Here is a 15,575-nt window from a genome sequence, read left to right on the forward strand (position 1 = left end):
TACTTGGGTAAATAGCTACAGATCTCTGTTTGGCGTTGTTGTAACTTCGTTTTAAGGTGGCATGTCTTCAGTCAAATCGATTGGCGAATCTTTTTTAGAACATTTCATTCTTCTAACTCAATGCCTTTTATGTCCTTTCCGTCCTTTATTTCTTGAACCGTAGTGAAAATACTTGGTTCGGAATTAAACGATGTTTTGTTTTTCTTATTGGTTATGTATAGGTATGTAGACATAACAATTGGTTATTGCTTATGTAGACTTCTGGGGTGCTTATGAAATATTTACCACAAATAGCTCTTGTAATGATGAACATATTAATAACAAATTTTCTTGAAGGATAGATCCGGCTATCTCAGTTTTGAACCGGATATTCCGACATTAAAACCGGTATTTGAAAAATATCAATACGCACAAATATGGAGAACAAAGCACCACTTATTTACTAAATTTATTTTTATTTTCTCAAAAAATCAACAAATAATAAAAAAATCATGAAGTAAATCCAAATTATCCTGCCCGAGAGCCCGTACAAACCTCTAAAAAAATTATAAATTTCTACAGAATCTAGACAATGCATAGAAAAGTATGACACCGAATTTATAGATATTGGGTCTATATAATTCATATTATAGCAACAACAAAAGAGAAAAACATATTGTTAAAATATTATTCCAAACATATTTTTGGTTCGATTAGAAAAATAAGAAAATATTTGGAAGTTCTCCAACTACTTCGCTAAAATGCCATAAAATAATGAACAATTTCATCAAGAAATATAGTTTAGCATAGCGAAAGCTTATCTGTAGTGGAATTCTTTAACTTATTTTTTCAGTTACCGTCAAATGTCGGTAAAATTAAAACGCAAAATTATAAATGAAAAGTATTAATAAAAGTTGACATCATTGTTAATATCGGTAGGATATAGCGACAACGTTATTTTGTTTGTTAACTTACAGAAAAATTTCGTTAATTACCGAAATTATAAGCATTTTAATGTTACTCAAAAAATGAGTTACAGAATTCCACTACTGCTTACTGTTATAACTTATAAGGGATAGGAAATTGAGAGTAATACTCAACTTACAATCATTCAAAAAATGTGAAAATTGGAAAGCCTACTATTCGCGAATTAGTTAAAATCAGTTGATGCGCATCTGCTTTTGTATACAGCGAATCAATATCTTTCAAAATGTATGCATATTTCGATGTTTCACTCAGCGACCAAAGTGCGCCGTCAAGTGCATCACACAATGCAAAAATCCTTCAGTTGGGTAAAAGTCACGCAATGTGCATACCATTTTGGTGCGCACCCATAAAAAAATAGGTCAATATACACATATTTCATGTAGATTCGTCAAGAACGGAGGTGCCTCCCTATTCCATTTTGCGTTAAATGTCCATATTACTCGCGTATCTCCGTAATTTATGACACGTTTTCGCAAATATTATAATTGCGTTTAAAGAATTCCACTTATGTAAAAAATTTAAAAGAAAATCACGGTTTAGTACACGGATTTATCAAACTATATTTCAAAGTATAAATATCCACCGTTTTAATGGATGGGTTAGAACGCGGAAGGGCTCATTAGATCCATCGCGTAAAAAAAAAACTAAATACACGCGGGGTTTTAAAGGAAATTGAATGAAACTTGTAAATTTTACACGCAAAAAATAGGTTTTTAAGAAAATTTTGGCCTTTAGACTCCAATTACTAGGATACTATACGGAGCACAATCATGGGATATACATTAAACGACATAAAATCACGACTTCTAAAATCCTATCATGAGTTTTGAATACAAACCTGTTGCGCGTCCGGGTTATTAAAAAAATTAAAAAAAACGGAAATTCCGGCTTTAAAATGTCAGCATCAATTTTAATTGGATGCAAATAATACACAAGTATCATGTTGCCCATAGAGTATTCTTTGAGTCTTTCTTTGGGCATAGGTCTATAAAATGTAAGGTTAAACCAGAAGTCGGAAAGGAACATAAAAAACTTGTTGGCTTCAACCCAGTTTTATCCATTTTTCTACATTGATGCCAACACAGCTTCCACGTATACTAATCTTAATAGCCCACATAATTTAAGTCAAACTATATAGAATATGTTAACAGTTCCCGAAGTCTGAAAAGGTGAAACTCGGTTCATCGATTGTAAAACATTTTTGGTTTTGCCATATAAGTTTCCTGTCTATACAGAATTCGAATAAAGAATAAAATACTGAAACACGTACCAATAACAAAAATTTTTGTCCACAGTGTACTCGAAATGTCGAATTATAGCTAATTCTGTTGAAAATGTGCCTAAACTTTAAAAATTCGTGAAATTTAAATATACCGTTATTTGGGAACTATACCAAAATTAGTAGGCAGAAAACCGTTTAAGATATTCTATAGTATAAAGAAGATCTTTAATTACACTGTGTGTAATTTTTTGAGTCATGTTTTATTAACCATATTCTGACTCCACAGTGTGATAGAACACCAAAAATGAGAAGACACGTGTCTCGCCGTTTTTCCCTATCTCATCAACTTTCGCGGTTATAGGCCTCCAAAGGTTTGAGGCTTTGATGTAAAAAGGGTTATATAGTCAGGACTATATCTTCCAAACCGTTAGGAAATTTGAATTTATCTCAGAGGCAAGGTAGCTCTTGTCTTAAAGAACAAAAATTGTGAACACATATAACCCATGAAACTTCATCTGCAAGGTCAAAATCGCCATGGTAAAATTTCTTTTAAAAATTTTCTCAAGTTTTGTTATACAGCTATCAAACCGATCAAATTTGAAGCAAACAACCAACTACAAAAATGTACCTTAGATCTCAATAAACATCTTTCTAGAATATACGAACTCTGAAGGGACAGGTTTTAATGGTCAAAATAGCAAAACAATTGCGATGTTTATCCTCCTTTCTCGGCTTCTGCTCCATAGATATTAAACCGTTCAAAATTCTAGAAAACAATCAACAATAATAGTGTAGCAAAGGCTTCAATAAACAACTTTATGGAAAATGCGAAATGTCTATGAAAAATCTTTTGAAAATATCAAATTTTTATACTTTTTTCTCCGACTCTGGTCTAAAGATACGCAACCGCCCAAAAATTAAGGATACAGTCAACTATACAAATGTACCTTAGATTTCAACAAATAAGTTTCTAGAACAAATGAAGATTCTAGGAACGATGATTCAAGCTCAAAATTCAATTATTTTAGATCATTCTTTCCAGTTCAGGTCCGTAAATAACAAACCTTTTAAATTTCCTTGAGTTTTTAACAGTTTGTTATTTCCAAAACTGGCAGGGGGAATGTTAAAAAAATTTAATTGTTCGTGAATTTCAGCCCTAAGAATCATTCCTAGAATCTTCATATGTTCTAAAAAGTTGTTTATTGAAATCTTAGGTACATTTTTTTGATTGACGGTATCCTTAATTTTTGGGCGGTTGCGTATCTTTGGACCAGAGTCGGAGAAAAAAGTATAAAAATTGAATATTTTCAAAGATTTTTGCTATTTTTACCATTAAGAACCGTTCATAGACATTTCGCATATTCCAGAAAGTTGTTTATTGATGTCTTTGCTACGCTATAGTGGTTGATTGTTTTCTTGAATTTTGAACGGTTTAATATCTATGCAGCAGAATCCTAGAAAAGAGGATAAAAATCGCAATTGTTTTGCTATTTTGACCATTAAGATCCGTTTCTACAGAGTTCGTATGTTCTAGAAAGTTGTTTACTAAGATCTAGGGTACATTTTTGTTGTTGGTTGTTTGCTTCAAATGTGATCGGTTTGAAAGCTGTATAACAAAACTTGAGAAAAAATTGTTTAAAAGAAATTTTACCATGGCGATTTTGACCTAGCAGATGAAGTTTAATGGGTTATATGTGTTCACAATTTTTGTTCTTTAAGACAAGAGCTACAACTTTGCCTCCGAGATAAATTCAAATTTCCTAACGGTTTGGAAGATATAGTCCTGACTAAATGACCCTTTTTACATCAAAGCCTCAAACCTTTGGAGGCCTATAACCGCGAAAGTTGATGAGATAGGGAAAAACGGCGATACACGTGTCTTCTCATTTTTGGTGTTCTATCACCCTGTGTCAGAATATGGTTAATAATTTTCGTGTTGCACAATGTTATTTTCAATAGTAAACAAAATACCTTTTAAGGTATTCCCCTCCAGCGGACAGAAAACCTTTTAAAGTCTTCTGTGGTAGACAGAAGACCTTTTAAGTTCTTCACTAGTATACCGAAGACCTCTTAACGCCTTCTGTAATTTACAGGAGACATTCTATGGTCTTCTCTAGTACACCGAAGACTTTTAAGGTCTTCCCTAGTAGACAGAAGACCTTTTCTATAGTAGACGGACGACATTTTAAGTTCTTCTAGAGTTTACAGAAGACAAAAAACGTTTTAAGGTATTCACTATTAGACCGAAGACCTCTTAAGGTCTTCTAAAGTAAAAAAGAAAACCTTTTAAGTTCTTCTACAAAGAAAAAATTGACAACGATTTGATAAACAATTTCAAATATTTAATTAAATTTTTATTGATTTTTTGCCGATAAACAAATTGTCATATTTACAAACGTGCTTCTCAAACATTTCCCCAAATATTTTCAGTTTTTTGACGTGCTGTTTTTGTTCGCGTAGTTATTTATAATAACTTTTATTTCATCGCCTTTCAATAATTTAGTTACATTTTAGTTAATTACAAAATACCAATTTTGATAAAGCTGTTAATCGGAAAAGTTTTTTTCTGTGTAGAGTAGATAGAAGACTTTTTTCTAGAGTTGACAGAAGAACTTTTAAAGACTTCTCTTGTAGACAAATAATCTTTTAAAGTCTTCTATAGTAGACAAAAGACCTTTTAAGGTCTGCGCTAGCAGACCGAATACCTTTCAAGGTCTTCGGTAGTAGGCAGAATACCTTTTGATGCCTTCATTAGTACACAGAAGACCTTTTAGGGTCTTAAGAAAGTTTGGAAAAAACTAAAGAAAAGTTTAGAAGAAATCTGTTGAGCATACTACATTGTAATGTAAAAGGTACCTCGTTGACATTTTTGCAGCTGTGGTGGAAACATTTTCTTACCTTTAAATAATCACGACAGCTACAGTCATCCTCATCTGTGCCATCTTCACAGTCCACAAAACGATCACATCTATTAGCTATTTCGATTATTTGAGGAATTCTGTAAAAAACAAAAGTTGAAAGTTCGTATAAATCGTATAAAGACCTATGGAGACAAGGACTAAAATCTATCCTCCAAATTATGGAAAATTTTGTGCAAAAACGGAACTTACTTTCGGCAAACAAATTTTCGTGTAACATTTGAGGGCGAAACTGTGGCAAAAGACGCTGTCGTGTTTGTAATGGAAACTGTAGAAGGCGCATCGGTTGTTATTGAAGTCATATTTGACTCAGCAGTTGTATCCGTTAGTCTTGTCGATTCTACTAATGCCGGGGCATCGGTTATGCTGTTGGTCTGAAAATCAACTTTTACATCGCGTGTAGTTAGTTTGCCATCACCTTCGGCATTTGTAGAACCATCATCAGTTATGGTACTTTCTTGGGCAGTTGACGTTGGAATCGTTGTTGCGGGATTAGCATCTGAGGTAATTTCCTCTTCGATTGTGGTTGTTTCAAATGTTTGTACAGCTAATGCCTCACTAACTTCCGAAGTTTCAGCAATAATTGTTATTGGAGAATCCTCAAATTGCTCAGAAACTGTGTTGGGCAAAAATGTTGTTGTTACACTATCCTCCATTGTTGTTGTGGTCATAAATTGTGTTGTGTCTTCTGGATTCGTTACATCAAGATCTGTTGAAGTTGTGAAACTCAATGATTCGGTGCTAGTTGTTGTTGTCACAAGTTCATTGCCACCTTCCGTCTCAAAAGCCCTTATTTTATTGATTGGTGTTGTAACCACCGGATGATAATCACTTTCTGTCGTATTCTCCCGCATGCCACCCATATCTGGTATAAAATTGTAAATGCATCCAACTTCATCTTCTCCACCCAAGCAATCGACAATGCGATCACAGCGTTTCCTTTGTGGTATGCAGCGTTTACCACCCCAAACACAAACATATCCTGGGCAAAGCTTGTGCGGTTGAATTTTTGGCAAAAATTCTGGACGCATAGCCATGTTAATCCAGTCCAAGTACAAGGCAACTCTGGTGTAAACACCAAATTCCTTGGGACGTGCACAACCATTGCCATGACTGACAACACCGGCTAAATACCATTCTTTGGGTGAGGTAACACTGCGACAGAAGAGTGGTCCACCAGAATCACCTTGACAAGCATCACGACCCCCTTCCTCATCGCCTGCACAAATATCTTCTGCTTCCTGGTCTTCTTTATCGATGCAACCTTTGCGAATGGGAATTGTCACTTGGCGCAGAGAATCACCTGCAGAATTGGCAAATTCAGAAGAAATAGTCTAACTTTGGTTTCCACTTACTTACTTCCTGGCCCTTTTTCTCTTACAGCTCCCCATCCAACGGCTGTACATAGGGTATTTTCTCTCGGGCCCCATATCCAATCTTCTTCAGCACCTGTGGTCCGCTGGATATCCGGCAAACATATTGGCTTAACCCAGCGATTGAATTGCAATGGCTTCACCATTCTCAGCATGGATAAATCATTTCTCATGCTCCGACGTTCATACGCTTGGTGTACAATAATGTGGGATACAGGTTGAATCTGGGTAGCCATTGAAAAACTTGTACGCCTCAACAGGCCAGCACGTACCTCATAGTAATATTTATGGTAATTTATTACACAATGGGCCGCACTTATGATCTGAGGGGGGGAACATGGTTAGGCATTTTTTAATATCTTCTTATTCAATTCCATAATTTTACCTACCCAAAGGTCTGAATGTATGGTGCCACCACAATGAAAGTTTCCATTTCTATATAAGGCTACAACAAACGGCCATTCCATGGGTTTACTGTGTACGCCACCCACGATACGTTCATTATCATTTTCAATCTCCCGCTTAGTTTGGTTCCCAGCCAAAGATTGTTGCTTAGCCAGACGTTTGGAATATTTTGATGTAACGCCAGATGGATCCGGTCTCCGTACTCCACACTGTGGCGGCATACACTTAACATAGGCTATATGATCCACTAACTCATCCTGACTGTTGCGCTTATGACATGACTGGGGAAAGTGGGCACTACCTATGCGGGCCGGTTCAATAAATGGCCCTGTCAGAGATAGTGGTTGAAAGGACAACTTAGGTATACCGCTGAGGCCGCCTTCATTTTTACAAGCCTCCAAAGCCCAATTTTCGCCATTATTACAAACGGGATACCACTCGCCACGATGATTGCGATACAGGTAGCCCTCAGAAGATGAGGCAGAATGGGACTACAAAATAAAAAGCGGCGTTAGTGAAAAATATTGAAATAAAAATAATTTTGATTTTTGTATAAAAAATTGGCTGTTCCAGATTCTGCAAAAATTTACTATTTTCGAAATTTTTACCATTTTCTCCTTTAAAATTTCAACAAGTAAAAAAGCGTTAAGTTCGGCATGGCCGAACTTTTTATACCGTCCACCAAAAATACATATTGTGTAGTTAGTTTTCTTTCTTGTCCACAATTTCAAGTGGAGATATTTTATGACCACGGAGTCCCAAATGCCTAAACAAGGTCAGAAAACGTATCAAAACATTTCTTCAATCGGGGGCTATATCAAACTGTGGACCTATGTTGACAATTTTTGATGGAGAAATTTTGTGACCATTGGAAACCTCAAGTGTTAATTTACAGGTAGTTCGGTCAAAAAATGTAGCTAAAATCCTGAAAATGCCGAAATCGGGAGGTAAAGTTATATGGGGGCTATACCAAAACATGGACCTATGCTAACAATTTTGGTGGAGATGTTTTATGACTGCTGGGAAACACAACGTCAATATACAGGTAGTTCGGTCAAAAAATGTATCTAAAATCTTGAAAATACCGAAAATCGTGAGGTACAGTTTAGAGTTGTATAGTTCACGAACGAACTAGTTCAATTGAACGATTCATTGAAAAGAGCGTACAAACTAGATCAGTCGATATAGTTCATTATAGTTCAGTAGTTCACTGAGCTCCGACCGAAAGATAAAATAACGACCATAGAAGGAACGAATCAAGAACGAACGATTCAGCACGTCGTTCACATACCATAATGTGACGCCGTCGTCAAGGTTAACTGATGACTTTGTAAAGGAAATATTTTTGTTTAATAATTGGACTGTTCCAGTACTACACATTTCTACACATTTTTACTCCGATAACCGATTTTTCTTTTATGTTATCAAAAAAATAGTAAAAATGTGTAGAAATGTGCAGTACTGGAACAAACCATTTGTATTTTATACGCGTATGTACACACAACTTTATTTATCGTATTTTTTTTTTAATTTTAATATTTTCATTTATATTTAAACTTAAATAATTACAAATTTAAGTTTTTAAAATTCCAAATTTGCTTTTTAGTCACACCAAAGATATTTTCGTTGCTGAGTTCTTCAAAATATTCTCCTGTTGTTTGTTCCTTTTCGGTATACATATGTATGTATGTATACATGTGTTTGTATACAAATGAACGAACTTGCAAGCGAACGAGTCAGAGCCGGTGAACGATAGAACAAAAAGAGAGCTGACTGACGAGCTTTTCGACGAACGATTGAACTACTGAACTAAAAGAGCGACCTAGTTCGTTGAAAAGAGCTGAACTAAAAAGAGCGATCAGCTGAAAGAGCTAAAAAGTACAACTCTAGTACAGTTGTTGACAATTTTTGGTATAGATGTCTTGTGACCTCTGGGAACCTCACATGTTAAATTACAGGTAGTTCGGTGAAAAATGTAGGTAAAACTCTCACAATACCCAAAATCAGGAGGTACCGTAATATGGGTTTTGTGACCACTGGGGGCCTCAAGCGGCAAATTGCAGGTACTTCCGTTTAAAAGATAGTTAAAATACTCAAAATACCGAAAATCAAAAGGTACCCACGGTGCTCTTGAAACAGTTTTAAATGGAAGGTGCTTACACCTTGGAAGTTTTTGCGGATTCTGAAACTACAATGTTCATAGATGAGAAAAATCAAAAAACAAAAAAATCGCCGGAGCGCTTTTAAAATAAATCGCGATTTAAGTTGACATTTTTAGGGGTTGTTTAGGTTTTCAAAATTTTGCTTAGAAACCGCGAGCCTTTTCAAAATGGGACTAAGGAAAATGTTGTAGCTATGCAAATTCTCTACAAGATTGACTTTTGTGATAATTTCGTAGGGTTTACCGTTATTGAGATATAGAAGTTCAAATTGGGACAATGCACTGACTGTATCGCCCCCTTATAAGACAAAGTCATGAAGGGTGCGCCTTAACTAACTTTTGATGAAAACCGCTTACACAGGGAAAGTTTTTGTGAATTCTGAAACAGCAGTGTTCATAGATGAGAAAAATCGAAAAACAAGAAAAAATCGCTGTAGGGATTTTTAAAAAAATCGCGGTCAAAATTCACATTTTTAGGTGTTTTTTAGGTTTTCACGATTTTGCTTGGAAACTGCAAGTCCAATTGAAATAGAGCTAAAGAAAATATTGTAGCTATGAAAATTCTCTAGCGGACTGACGTTTATTATTTGTTCCCAGCCTGTACCATTTTTGAGATAAAGAAGCTCAGTTTACATTTTGAGGTTTTTTTGTTAGGGTTTCGCGATTTTGTTTGAATACGGTAAGTTTTATCGATATGGGACCTGAGAAAATCTTAAAGCTGTGAAAATTCTCTACAAGACTGGCTTAAGTAACTTATCCTAAGTTGTAACATTTTTTTAGATATATAAGTTTAAGTTGGGAATTTGCAGCCATGACATTGTTTTATAAGGGGGCTATACAGAATTGAATTGAGTTTGTATTGTCCCAATTTGAACTTCTATATCTCAAAAACGGTTAAACCGACGAGAATACCATACAGGGCAATCTTGTAGCAAATTTTCATAGCTACAACATCTTCTTTAGTCCCATTTTGATAGGACATGCGGTTTTTAAGCAAAATCGTGAAAACCTTAACAACCCCTAAAAATGCCAACTTAAATCGCGATTTATTTAAAAAGCGCTCCGGCGATATTTTTTGTTTTTTGATTTTTCTCATCTATAAACATTGTAGTTTCAGAATCCGCAAAAACTTCCGAGGTGTAAGCACCTTCCATTTAAAATAGTTTCAAGAGCACCGTGTACCTTAAGGACTATACGAAATTATGTTGAAAATTTTGGTGGTGATATTGTGTGACCACTGCGAACCTCAAATGTTAAATTGCAGGTAGTTCGGTCCAAAACTGTTGCTAAAATCCTCAAAATACCGAAAATCGGGAGGAACCGTTATGTGGGGGCTATACCGAAATAGGGTACATGTTGACAATTTTTGGAGGAGATATTTTTCGACCACTGAGAACCTAAAATGTTAAATTACAGGTTGTTCGGTCAACAAATTTAGCTAAAACCCTCAAAATACGGAAATTCGGAAGGTACCGTCGTATGGGAGCTATACCAAAAGGTGGACCTATGTTGACAATTTTTAGGGGTGATGTTTTGTGGCCGCTGGGGAGCTTAAAAGTCAAATTATAGCTAATTCGGTCAAAAATATAGCTAAAATCATCAAGATGCCGAAAATCGAGAGGTAGCGTTATATGGGGGCTATACCGAAATATGGACCAATGATGACAATTATTGGTGCAGATATTTTGTAACCACTGGAAACCTACGATATTAAATTACAGGTAGTTCGGTCAACAAATGTAGCTAAGACCCTCAAAACATCGAAAATCGGGAGGTTCCGTTATATGGGGTCTATACCAAAACGTGGGCCGATATAGCCCATCTTCGGACTTGAAAAAAAGACCTTCGGGCGCAAAAATATAGCATTCTACCTCAATTATTGCGGACGCTAAAGTGATTACAACAGACGGACGTAGATATATCGACTCAGAATTTTATCCTGATCAAGAATATATATTCTTTATATGGTCGCAAATGATTAGTTTGATATGTTACAAACGGAAAAACAAACTTAATATACCCTCCATACTATGGTGGAGGGTATACAAATATTAAATTCTGGAACCGTGCAAACATTTTCAGGTTTATCAGTGCCATATTTTACGTTAACCTCCCTTACCATATGATGTGTCACATCATTGACAATAATACTGCAATCCATTTCATCGCGTCCATTTAAACAATTTCGAAAACCATCGCATTTCTCCAGAAGACTATAACACATCGAAACCATGGAACGGTTATTCATTTCGAACTCATGCGGATTATCGTAACACGAATACATAAACTCATCACACCCAAAACAACCGCGCTCATCTTCACCCATTGGACAATCTGGATAACCATCGCAAATACGATCATCTGACAACCGCTGGCGGCATGTACAGGCAGCCTCATCACTACCGTCGCTACACTGCACCATGCCATTACACCATTCACTTTCCATTATACACTCGTTGCCACCATAACAGGCAATCTCGCCCGAAATTAAACATTTGAAGTGATCTTCGTGGCCCAAATGATCGGGCAGGTCAGCATAGGAGGCATATATTATATCCGATGACAAGCTAGTATTGGCCGGATCGGAACGCATCTTGAAATTGGCATTTGAGAAACCCATACCACTTACGGTATTAGCTGGTCCACTGACACCACCACCAATACCACCCTGAGTGCCAGCATTACCGTGATTATTTACATAGGTGCAGAATAGTTGCTTTTGTTGGTGATTCTGTTGCTGCTGCTTTTGTGGTGAGGCATTTTTCGAGAATATATTTGGAATATTACTTTGGGCCCTGAAAATTAAAACAAATCGTTTCATTTGTATATTTTGTTTAACGCCGAAATTCTTACCCCCCAGCTGTTCCTGCCGAATGTCCAAAAAAGTTACCAGATGTTCCGAAATTTTGTGGTACAAAGAATATTCCACCAGGACCTCCAGCACCACCACCGCCACCACCACCTCCCACTGTTGCACCGCCACTGGAACCAGCAAAACCACCAGCCATGCCAAAAAATGATGGTGTCCATAGTGGTACCTGATTCACCATGCGTACATTAGCCGGTGATACATAGAAACATATGGGTATGGAGGGCACTCCATAATTAGGATTAAACATAAACTGAGCGGATGCCTTCATAGTCTCACCCGTAACGGGAAAACCACCAACCGGTCCACGACTAGTGAATTGCACCGATGATGGTGTGTATGATTCAGGATCAGTTTCCGGCTTCGGTTGTTGCTGCTGTGGTTGTGGTTGTTGCTGCTGCTGCTGTTGTTGTTGACCACTAGCAGAGGCGCTTTTGTCACGCATTCTTTTTGCCATTCGTTCACATAAACTCATAAATTGATTATCAGCTGGAATGTACAGAGCATTTTTTTAAAAAATAAGTAAGAAAAATTGTATCCGGATGGACCGAACTTGTGATAATCTACATAGACAATTAATTGTGGTTATTTACACTTTAAACTCGAAAAATATTATTGAGATTTCCTAAATTGCTGGACGGAATACCCTTATTGATTCGTGCAGTTTCCGAAGACGTTTCAACCAAAGAAAATAATGCGGTATACCTACAGTTCTCCTCTACAAAGGCAGTGAATGACTTTTATATAAAAAACAAGTAAAAAAGTATCAGTTGGCTTTGCCGACAGAGATATACCCTCTGCCTTTGTGAATTGAAACATTCATCTACTGACAGATCGAATGTATTTTGGGTCTCTTCAGAATTTTGTGGCCCTTTTGCCTTTTGCCTTGCGACAAAAATGTGGATTAGGAGATACTTAAAGGAATGGACCAACATAGTCCATTATGGAAGTGTATCTTATTTTAAGAGTCATATGTTTTCGATATATATCGCTTCCACCAGTCATTTCAATGGGTCTGGACCAGTATGCACGGAAGCATGGACTTGTCCACGGAAAACATAATATCTCTGTAAACAGGACCACAACGAACAGCATCGGTATACGTCTCCAAAGGATCTTCGAACAGACCCTAACCTGCCCTTAGACACAACTGCTGAACATTTGTTGGGGAGGTAACCTAACTAGAGGACCGATATGGTCCATTTTAGGAGTTAAACTAAATTTAGACAAAATATTAGGAGATCCAAAGTTTGGACCAAATTGGTTGCCCCGTTCCAGAGAAATCGTGTATACCATTTTAGAGAAATTATTTTAAATATTGCTTATCTTCGAACTGAAACTAAGTTTGGATAGAATATGACGAAGGCCAAATTTTGGACCAAATTGCTGGATCAGTTCGAGAGTTATCGTGCTCTCCAGCCACTACATATGGTGCCATAGGGGTTTTTACACCTTATACCGTCGTAATTGAGGCACCGACTACAAGTTGCTTCAACAAATATCAAAGTGATTCGAGAGCAGGACTTAAAGAGAACTTTTCCGATTGATCTGTACCTAGTAGATATATTAAGATGTGTAAAGTATGAACCAAATCGGTCACTCCCTTCAGGTGTTATCGTGCTCACAATTTTTCCGAACATTTTTGAACTTTTGTGGGGGAGGTACCTGAAGGAGTGGACTGATATGGCTTATCTTCGAAAAGTTTGGACAAACTATTACGAAGGCCAATTTTTGGAGTGAATAGGCAGATCCGTTGGAGAGTTATCTTGCGCTCCAATCACCACACACGGTGTTATAGGGGGTTTTTGCACCTTTCAGCCTATTTTCTTAGGAGGTATGGACTTGCCCCTGATGAAACTTGTACCGTCGTATGGGGGGCACTGAATACAACTTGTTACAACAAATATCAAAGCTATTCGAGAGCAGGTCTTAACTGAACTTTTCCGAAATTTTGGGTGAGAGGTACCCGAAGGAGTGTCCATATTGGAACCTCATCTAAGTCTGGTAGAAATTTAACGATGTGCAAAGTATGGGCCAAATCGGTTACTTCCTTCAAGAGTTATCGTGCGCACAAATTTTCCGAACATTTTGGAGCTTTTGTAAGGGAGGTAACGGAAGGAGTCGGCCGATATAACATAGCATCGAACTTAAACTAAGTTTGGACAAAATATTACGAAATCCAAATTTTGGACGACGGCCGGTTCTGTCCTCCGGATTAACTTGATGGAATGTTCGACCCGTGGCCGTCACCTCAACAATTATTTGTTGTTTGTGTTTTTGTATTTTTTCACAATGGCAGCGGCAATATATCCCTGAATGCCTGCTCCGAGCTCTTTTGTTCCGTGCTAGGATAGGGAAGAACGCCGGGCAATTGATTTGTTCCGTTTGCCAACTCAGCATCCATCATATGTCAACTTCGGTAAGATGTAATGAATGTATGGAAAAGGTGCACATCCGAGGCTACTCTGGTCTTAGTCGCCCTCAGGACTAGAATTTATGTTGCTGCGCCACAGCATCTCCCAACGTGTATCTAACTTCGTAGGAATAAGAGACACCCCCGCAGTCTTCCCAACAACAACGAACGCAGCATTTACACCACTTGTTATTGTTCAGCGCCCCGAAAATGCATCATCCCTGCAATTCAATTGCAACAAAGTCAGGGAAATTGTAGAATTTCTGAGTCGGAGGAACATTATGGTCTCCGCGATTCAGAAAACAAAGCTCACCGTCACCTGTAGCTTACAACGTTGCGATGGTTATAAAGTTTTGCGAAAGGATCGTTTAAGTTGGGAAGGAGGACGACTTGCCTTACTTATATACCAGTCTGTCCAATACAAACCTATCTAAGGTCGCCAGACGTTACCATTGTGGCATCCGGTCTGAAGAATGACGTGCCCGTTATTTCCCCAGGCTCAGACCATGTTCCGATCAAAGTCTCCGTTAACAGACCAACCGACTTCATAATCTCTGACCGCCGCACAGTGGTCGAAATTAATAACTTGGAAACGAATGGTGATATCTTTCTGAAAATTTGCACAAACTCAGTCTGTGTCCGAGGGTAATAATGGACTAAATATGAACAATATCGGCTAATATTTTGGTATAGCCCCCATATAACGGTACCTCCTTCCAAATTAGTTGTAATTTCCTTCCAAATTAGTTGTAATTTGGTACTTAGGGTTTCTAGTGATCACTAAACCTTTCCACCGAAATTGTGGACATAGCTCCACGTTTGGGTATAGGCCTCTTTTAAGGTACCTCCCGACTTTCAGTATTTTGCGGGTTTAAAGCTACATTTTCCGGTCAAATTAGGTGTAATTTGGTATTTGAGGTTCCCAGTGGAAAAATTATCCACCAAAAATTATGGACATAGGTCTATGTTTTGATATTGTCCCCATATAACGGTACCTCCCCATATTCGGTATTGTTAGGATTTTGTCTACATTTTCAGACCAAATAAGCTGAATTTTGGCATAGGAGGTTCTCGTTGGTTATACATCTTCTCCACCAAAAATTGCGAACATAGGTCTACATTTTGATATAGGCCCAATATAACCGTACCGACAGATTTTATCAGCAAGATTTGCAGCTAAATTGTGGTTAGTCGGAATCTAGCAAGTCCAATTTAATTAGTAAAAAAAAAAATTGGACTGAAACTCAG

At 37.3% G+C, this 15,575-nt stretch overlaps 1 protein-coding gene across 1 annotated transcript in view; it reads right to left on the minus strand.

The window, feature by feature from the left end:
- Positions 1-15,575, minus strand: part of ndl (serine protease nudel) — a 48,699-nt gene that overhangs the window by 18,326 nt on the left and 14,798 nt on the right. Inside the window, exons 4-10 of the mRNA XM_073985268.1 lie at positions 12,023-12,403; positions 11,899-11,980; positions 11,165-11,831; positions 6,869-7,375; positions 6,466-6,802; positions 5,299-6,409; positions 5,087-5,186 (exon numbers count right to left, since the gene is read on the minus strand). Of these exons, the coding sequence (XP_073841369.1) occupies positions 5,087-5,186; positions 5,299-6,409; positions 6,466-6,802; positions 6,869-7,375; positions 11,165-11,831; positions 11,899-11,980; positions 12,023-12,403 (3,185 nt within the window). The remainder of the gene's footprint in view (positions 1-5,086; positions 5,187-5,298; positions 6,410-6,465; positions 6,803-6,868; positions 7,376-11,164; positions 11,832-11,898; positions 11,981-12,022; positions 12,404-15,575) is intronic.

This window comes from Musca autumnalis, unplaced genomic scaffold (genome assembly GCF_047663935.1).
Source record: "Musca autumnalis isolate F117 unplaced genomic scaffold, ASM4766393v1 scaffold_4, whole genome shotgun sequence".
NCBI lineage: Eukaryota > Metazoa > Arthropoda > Insecta > Diptera > Muscidae > Musca > Musca autumnalis.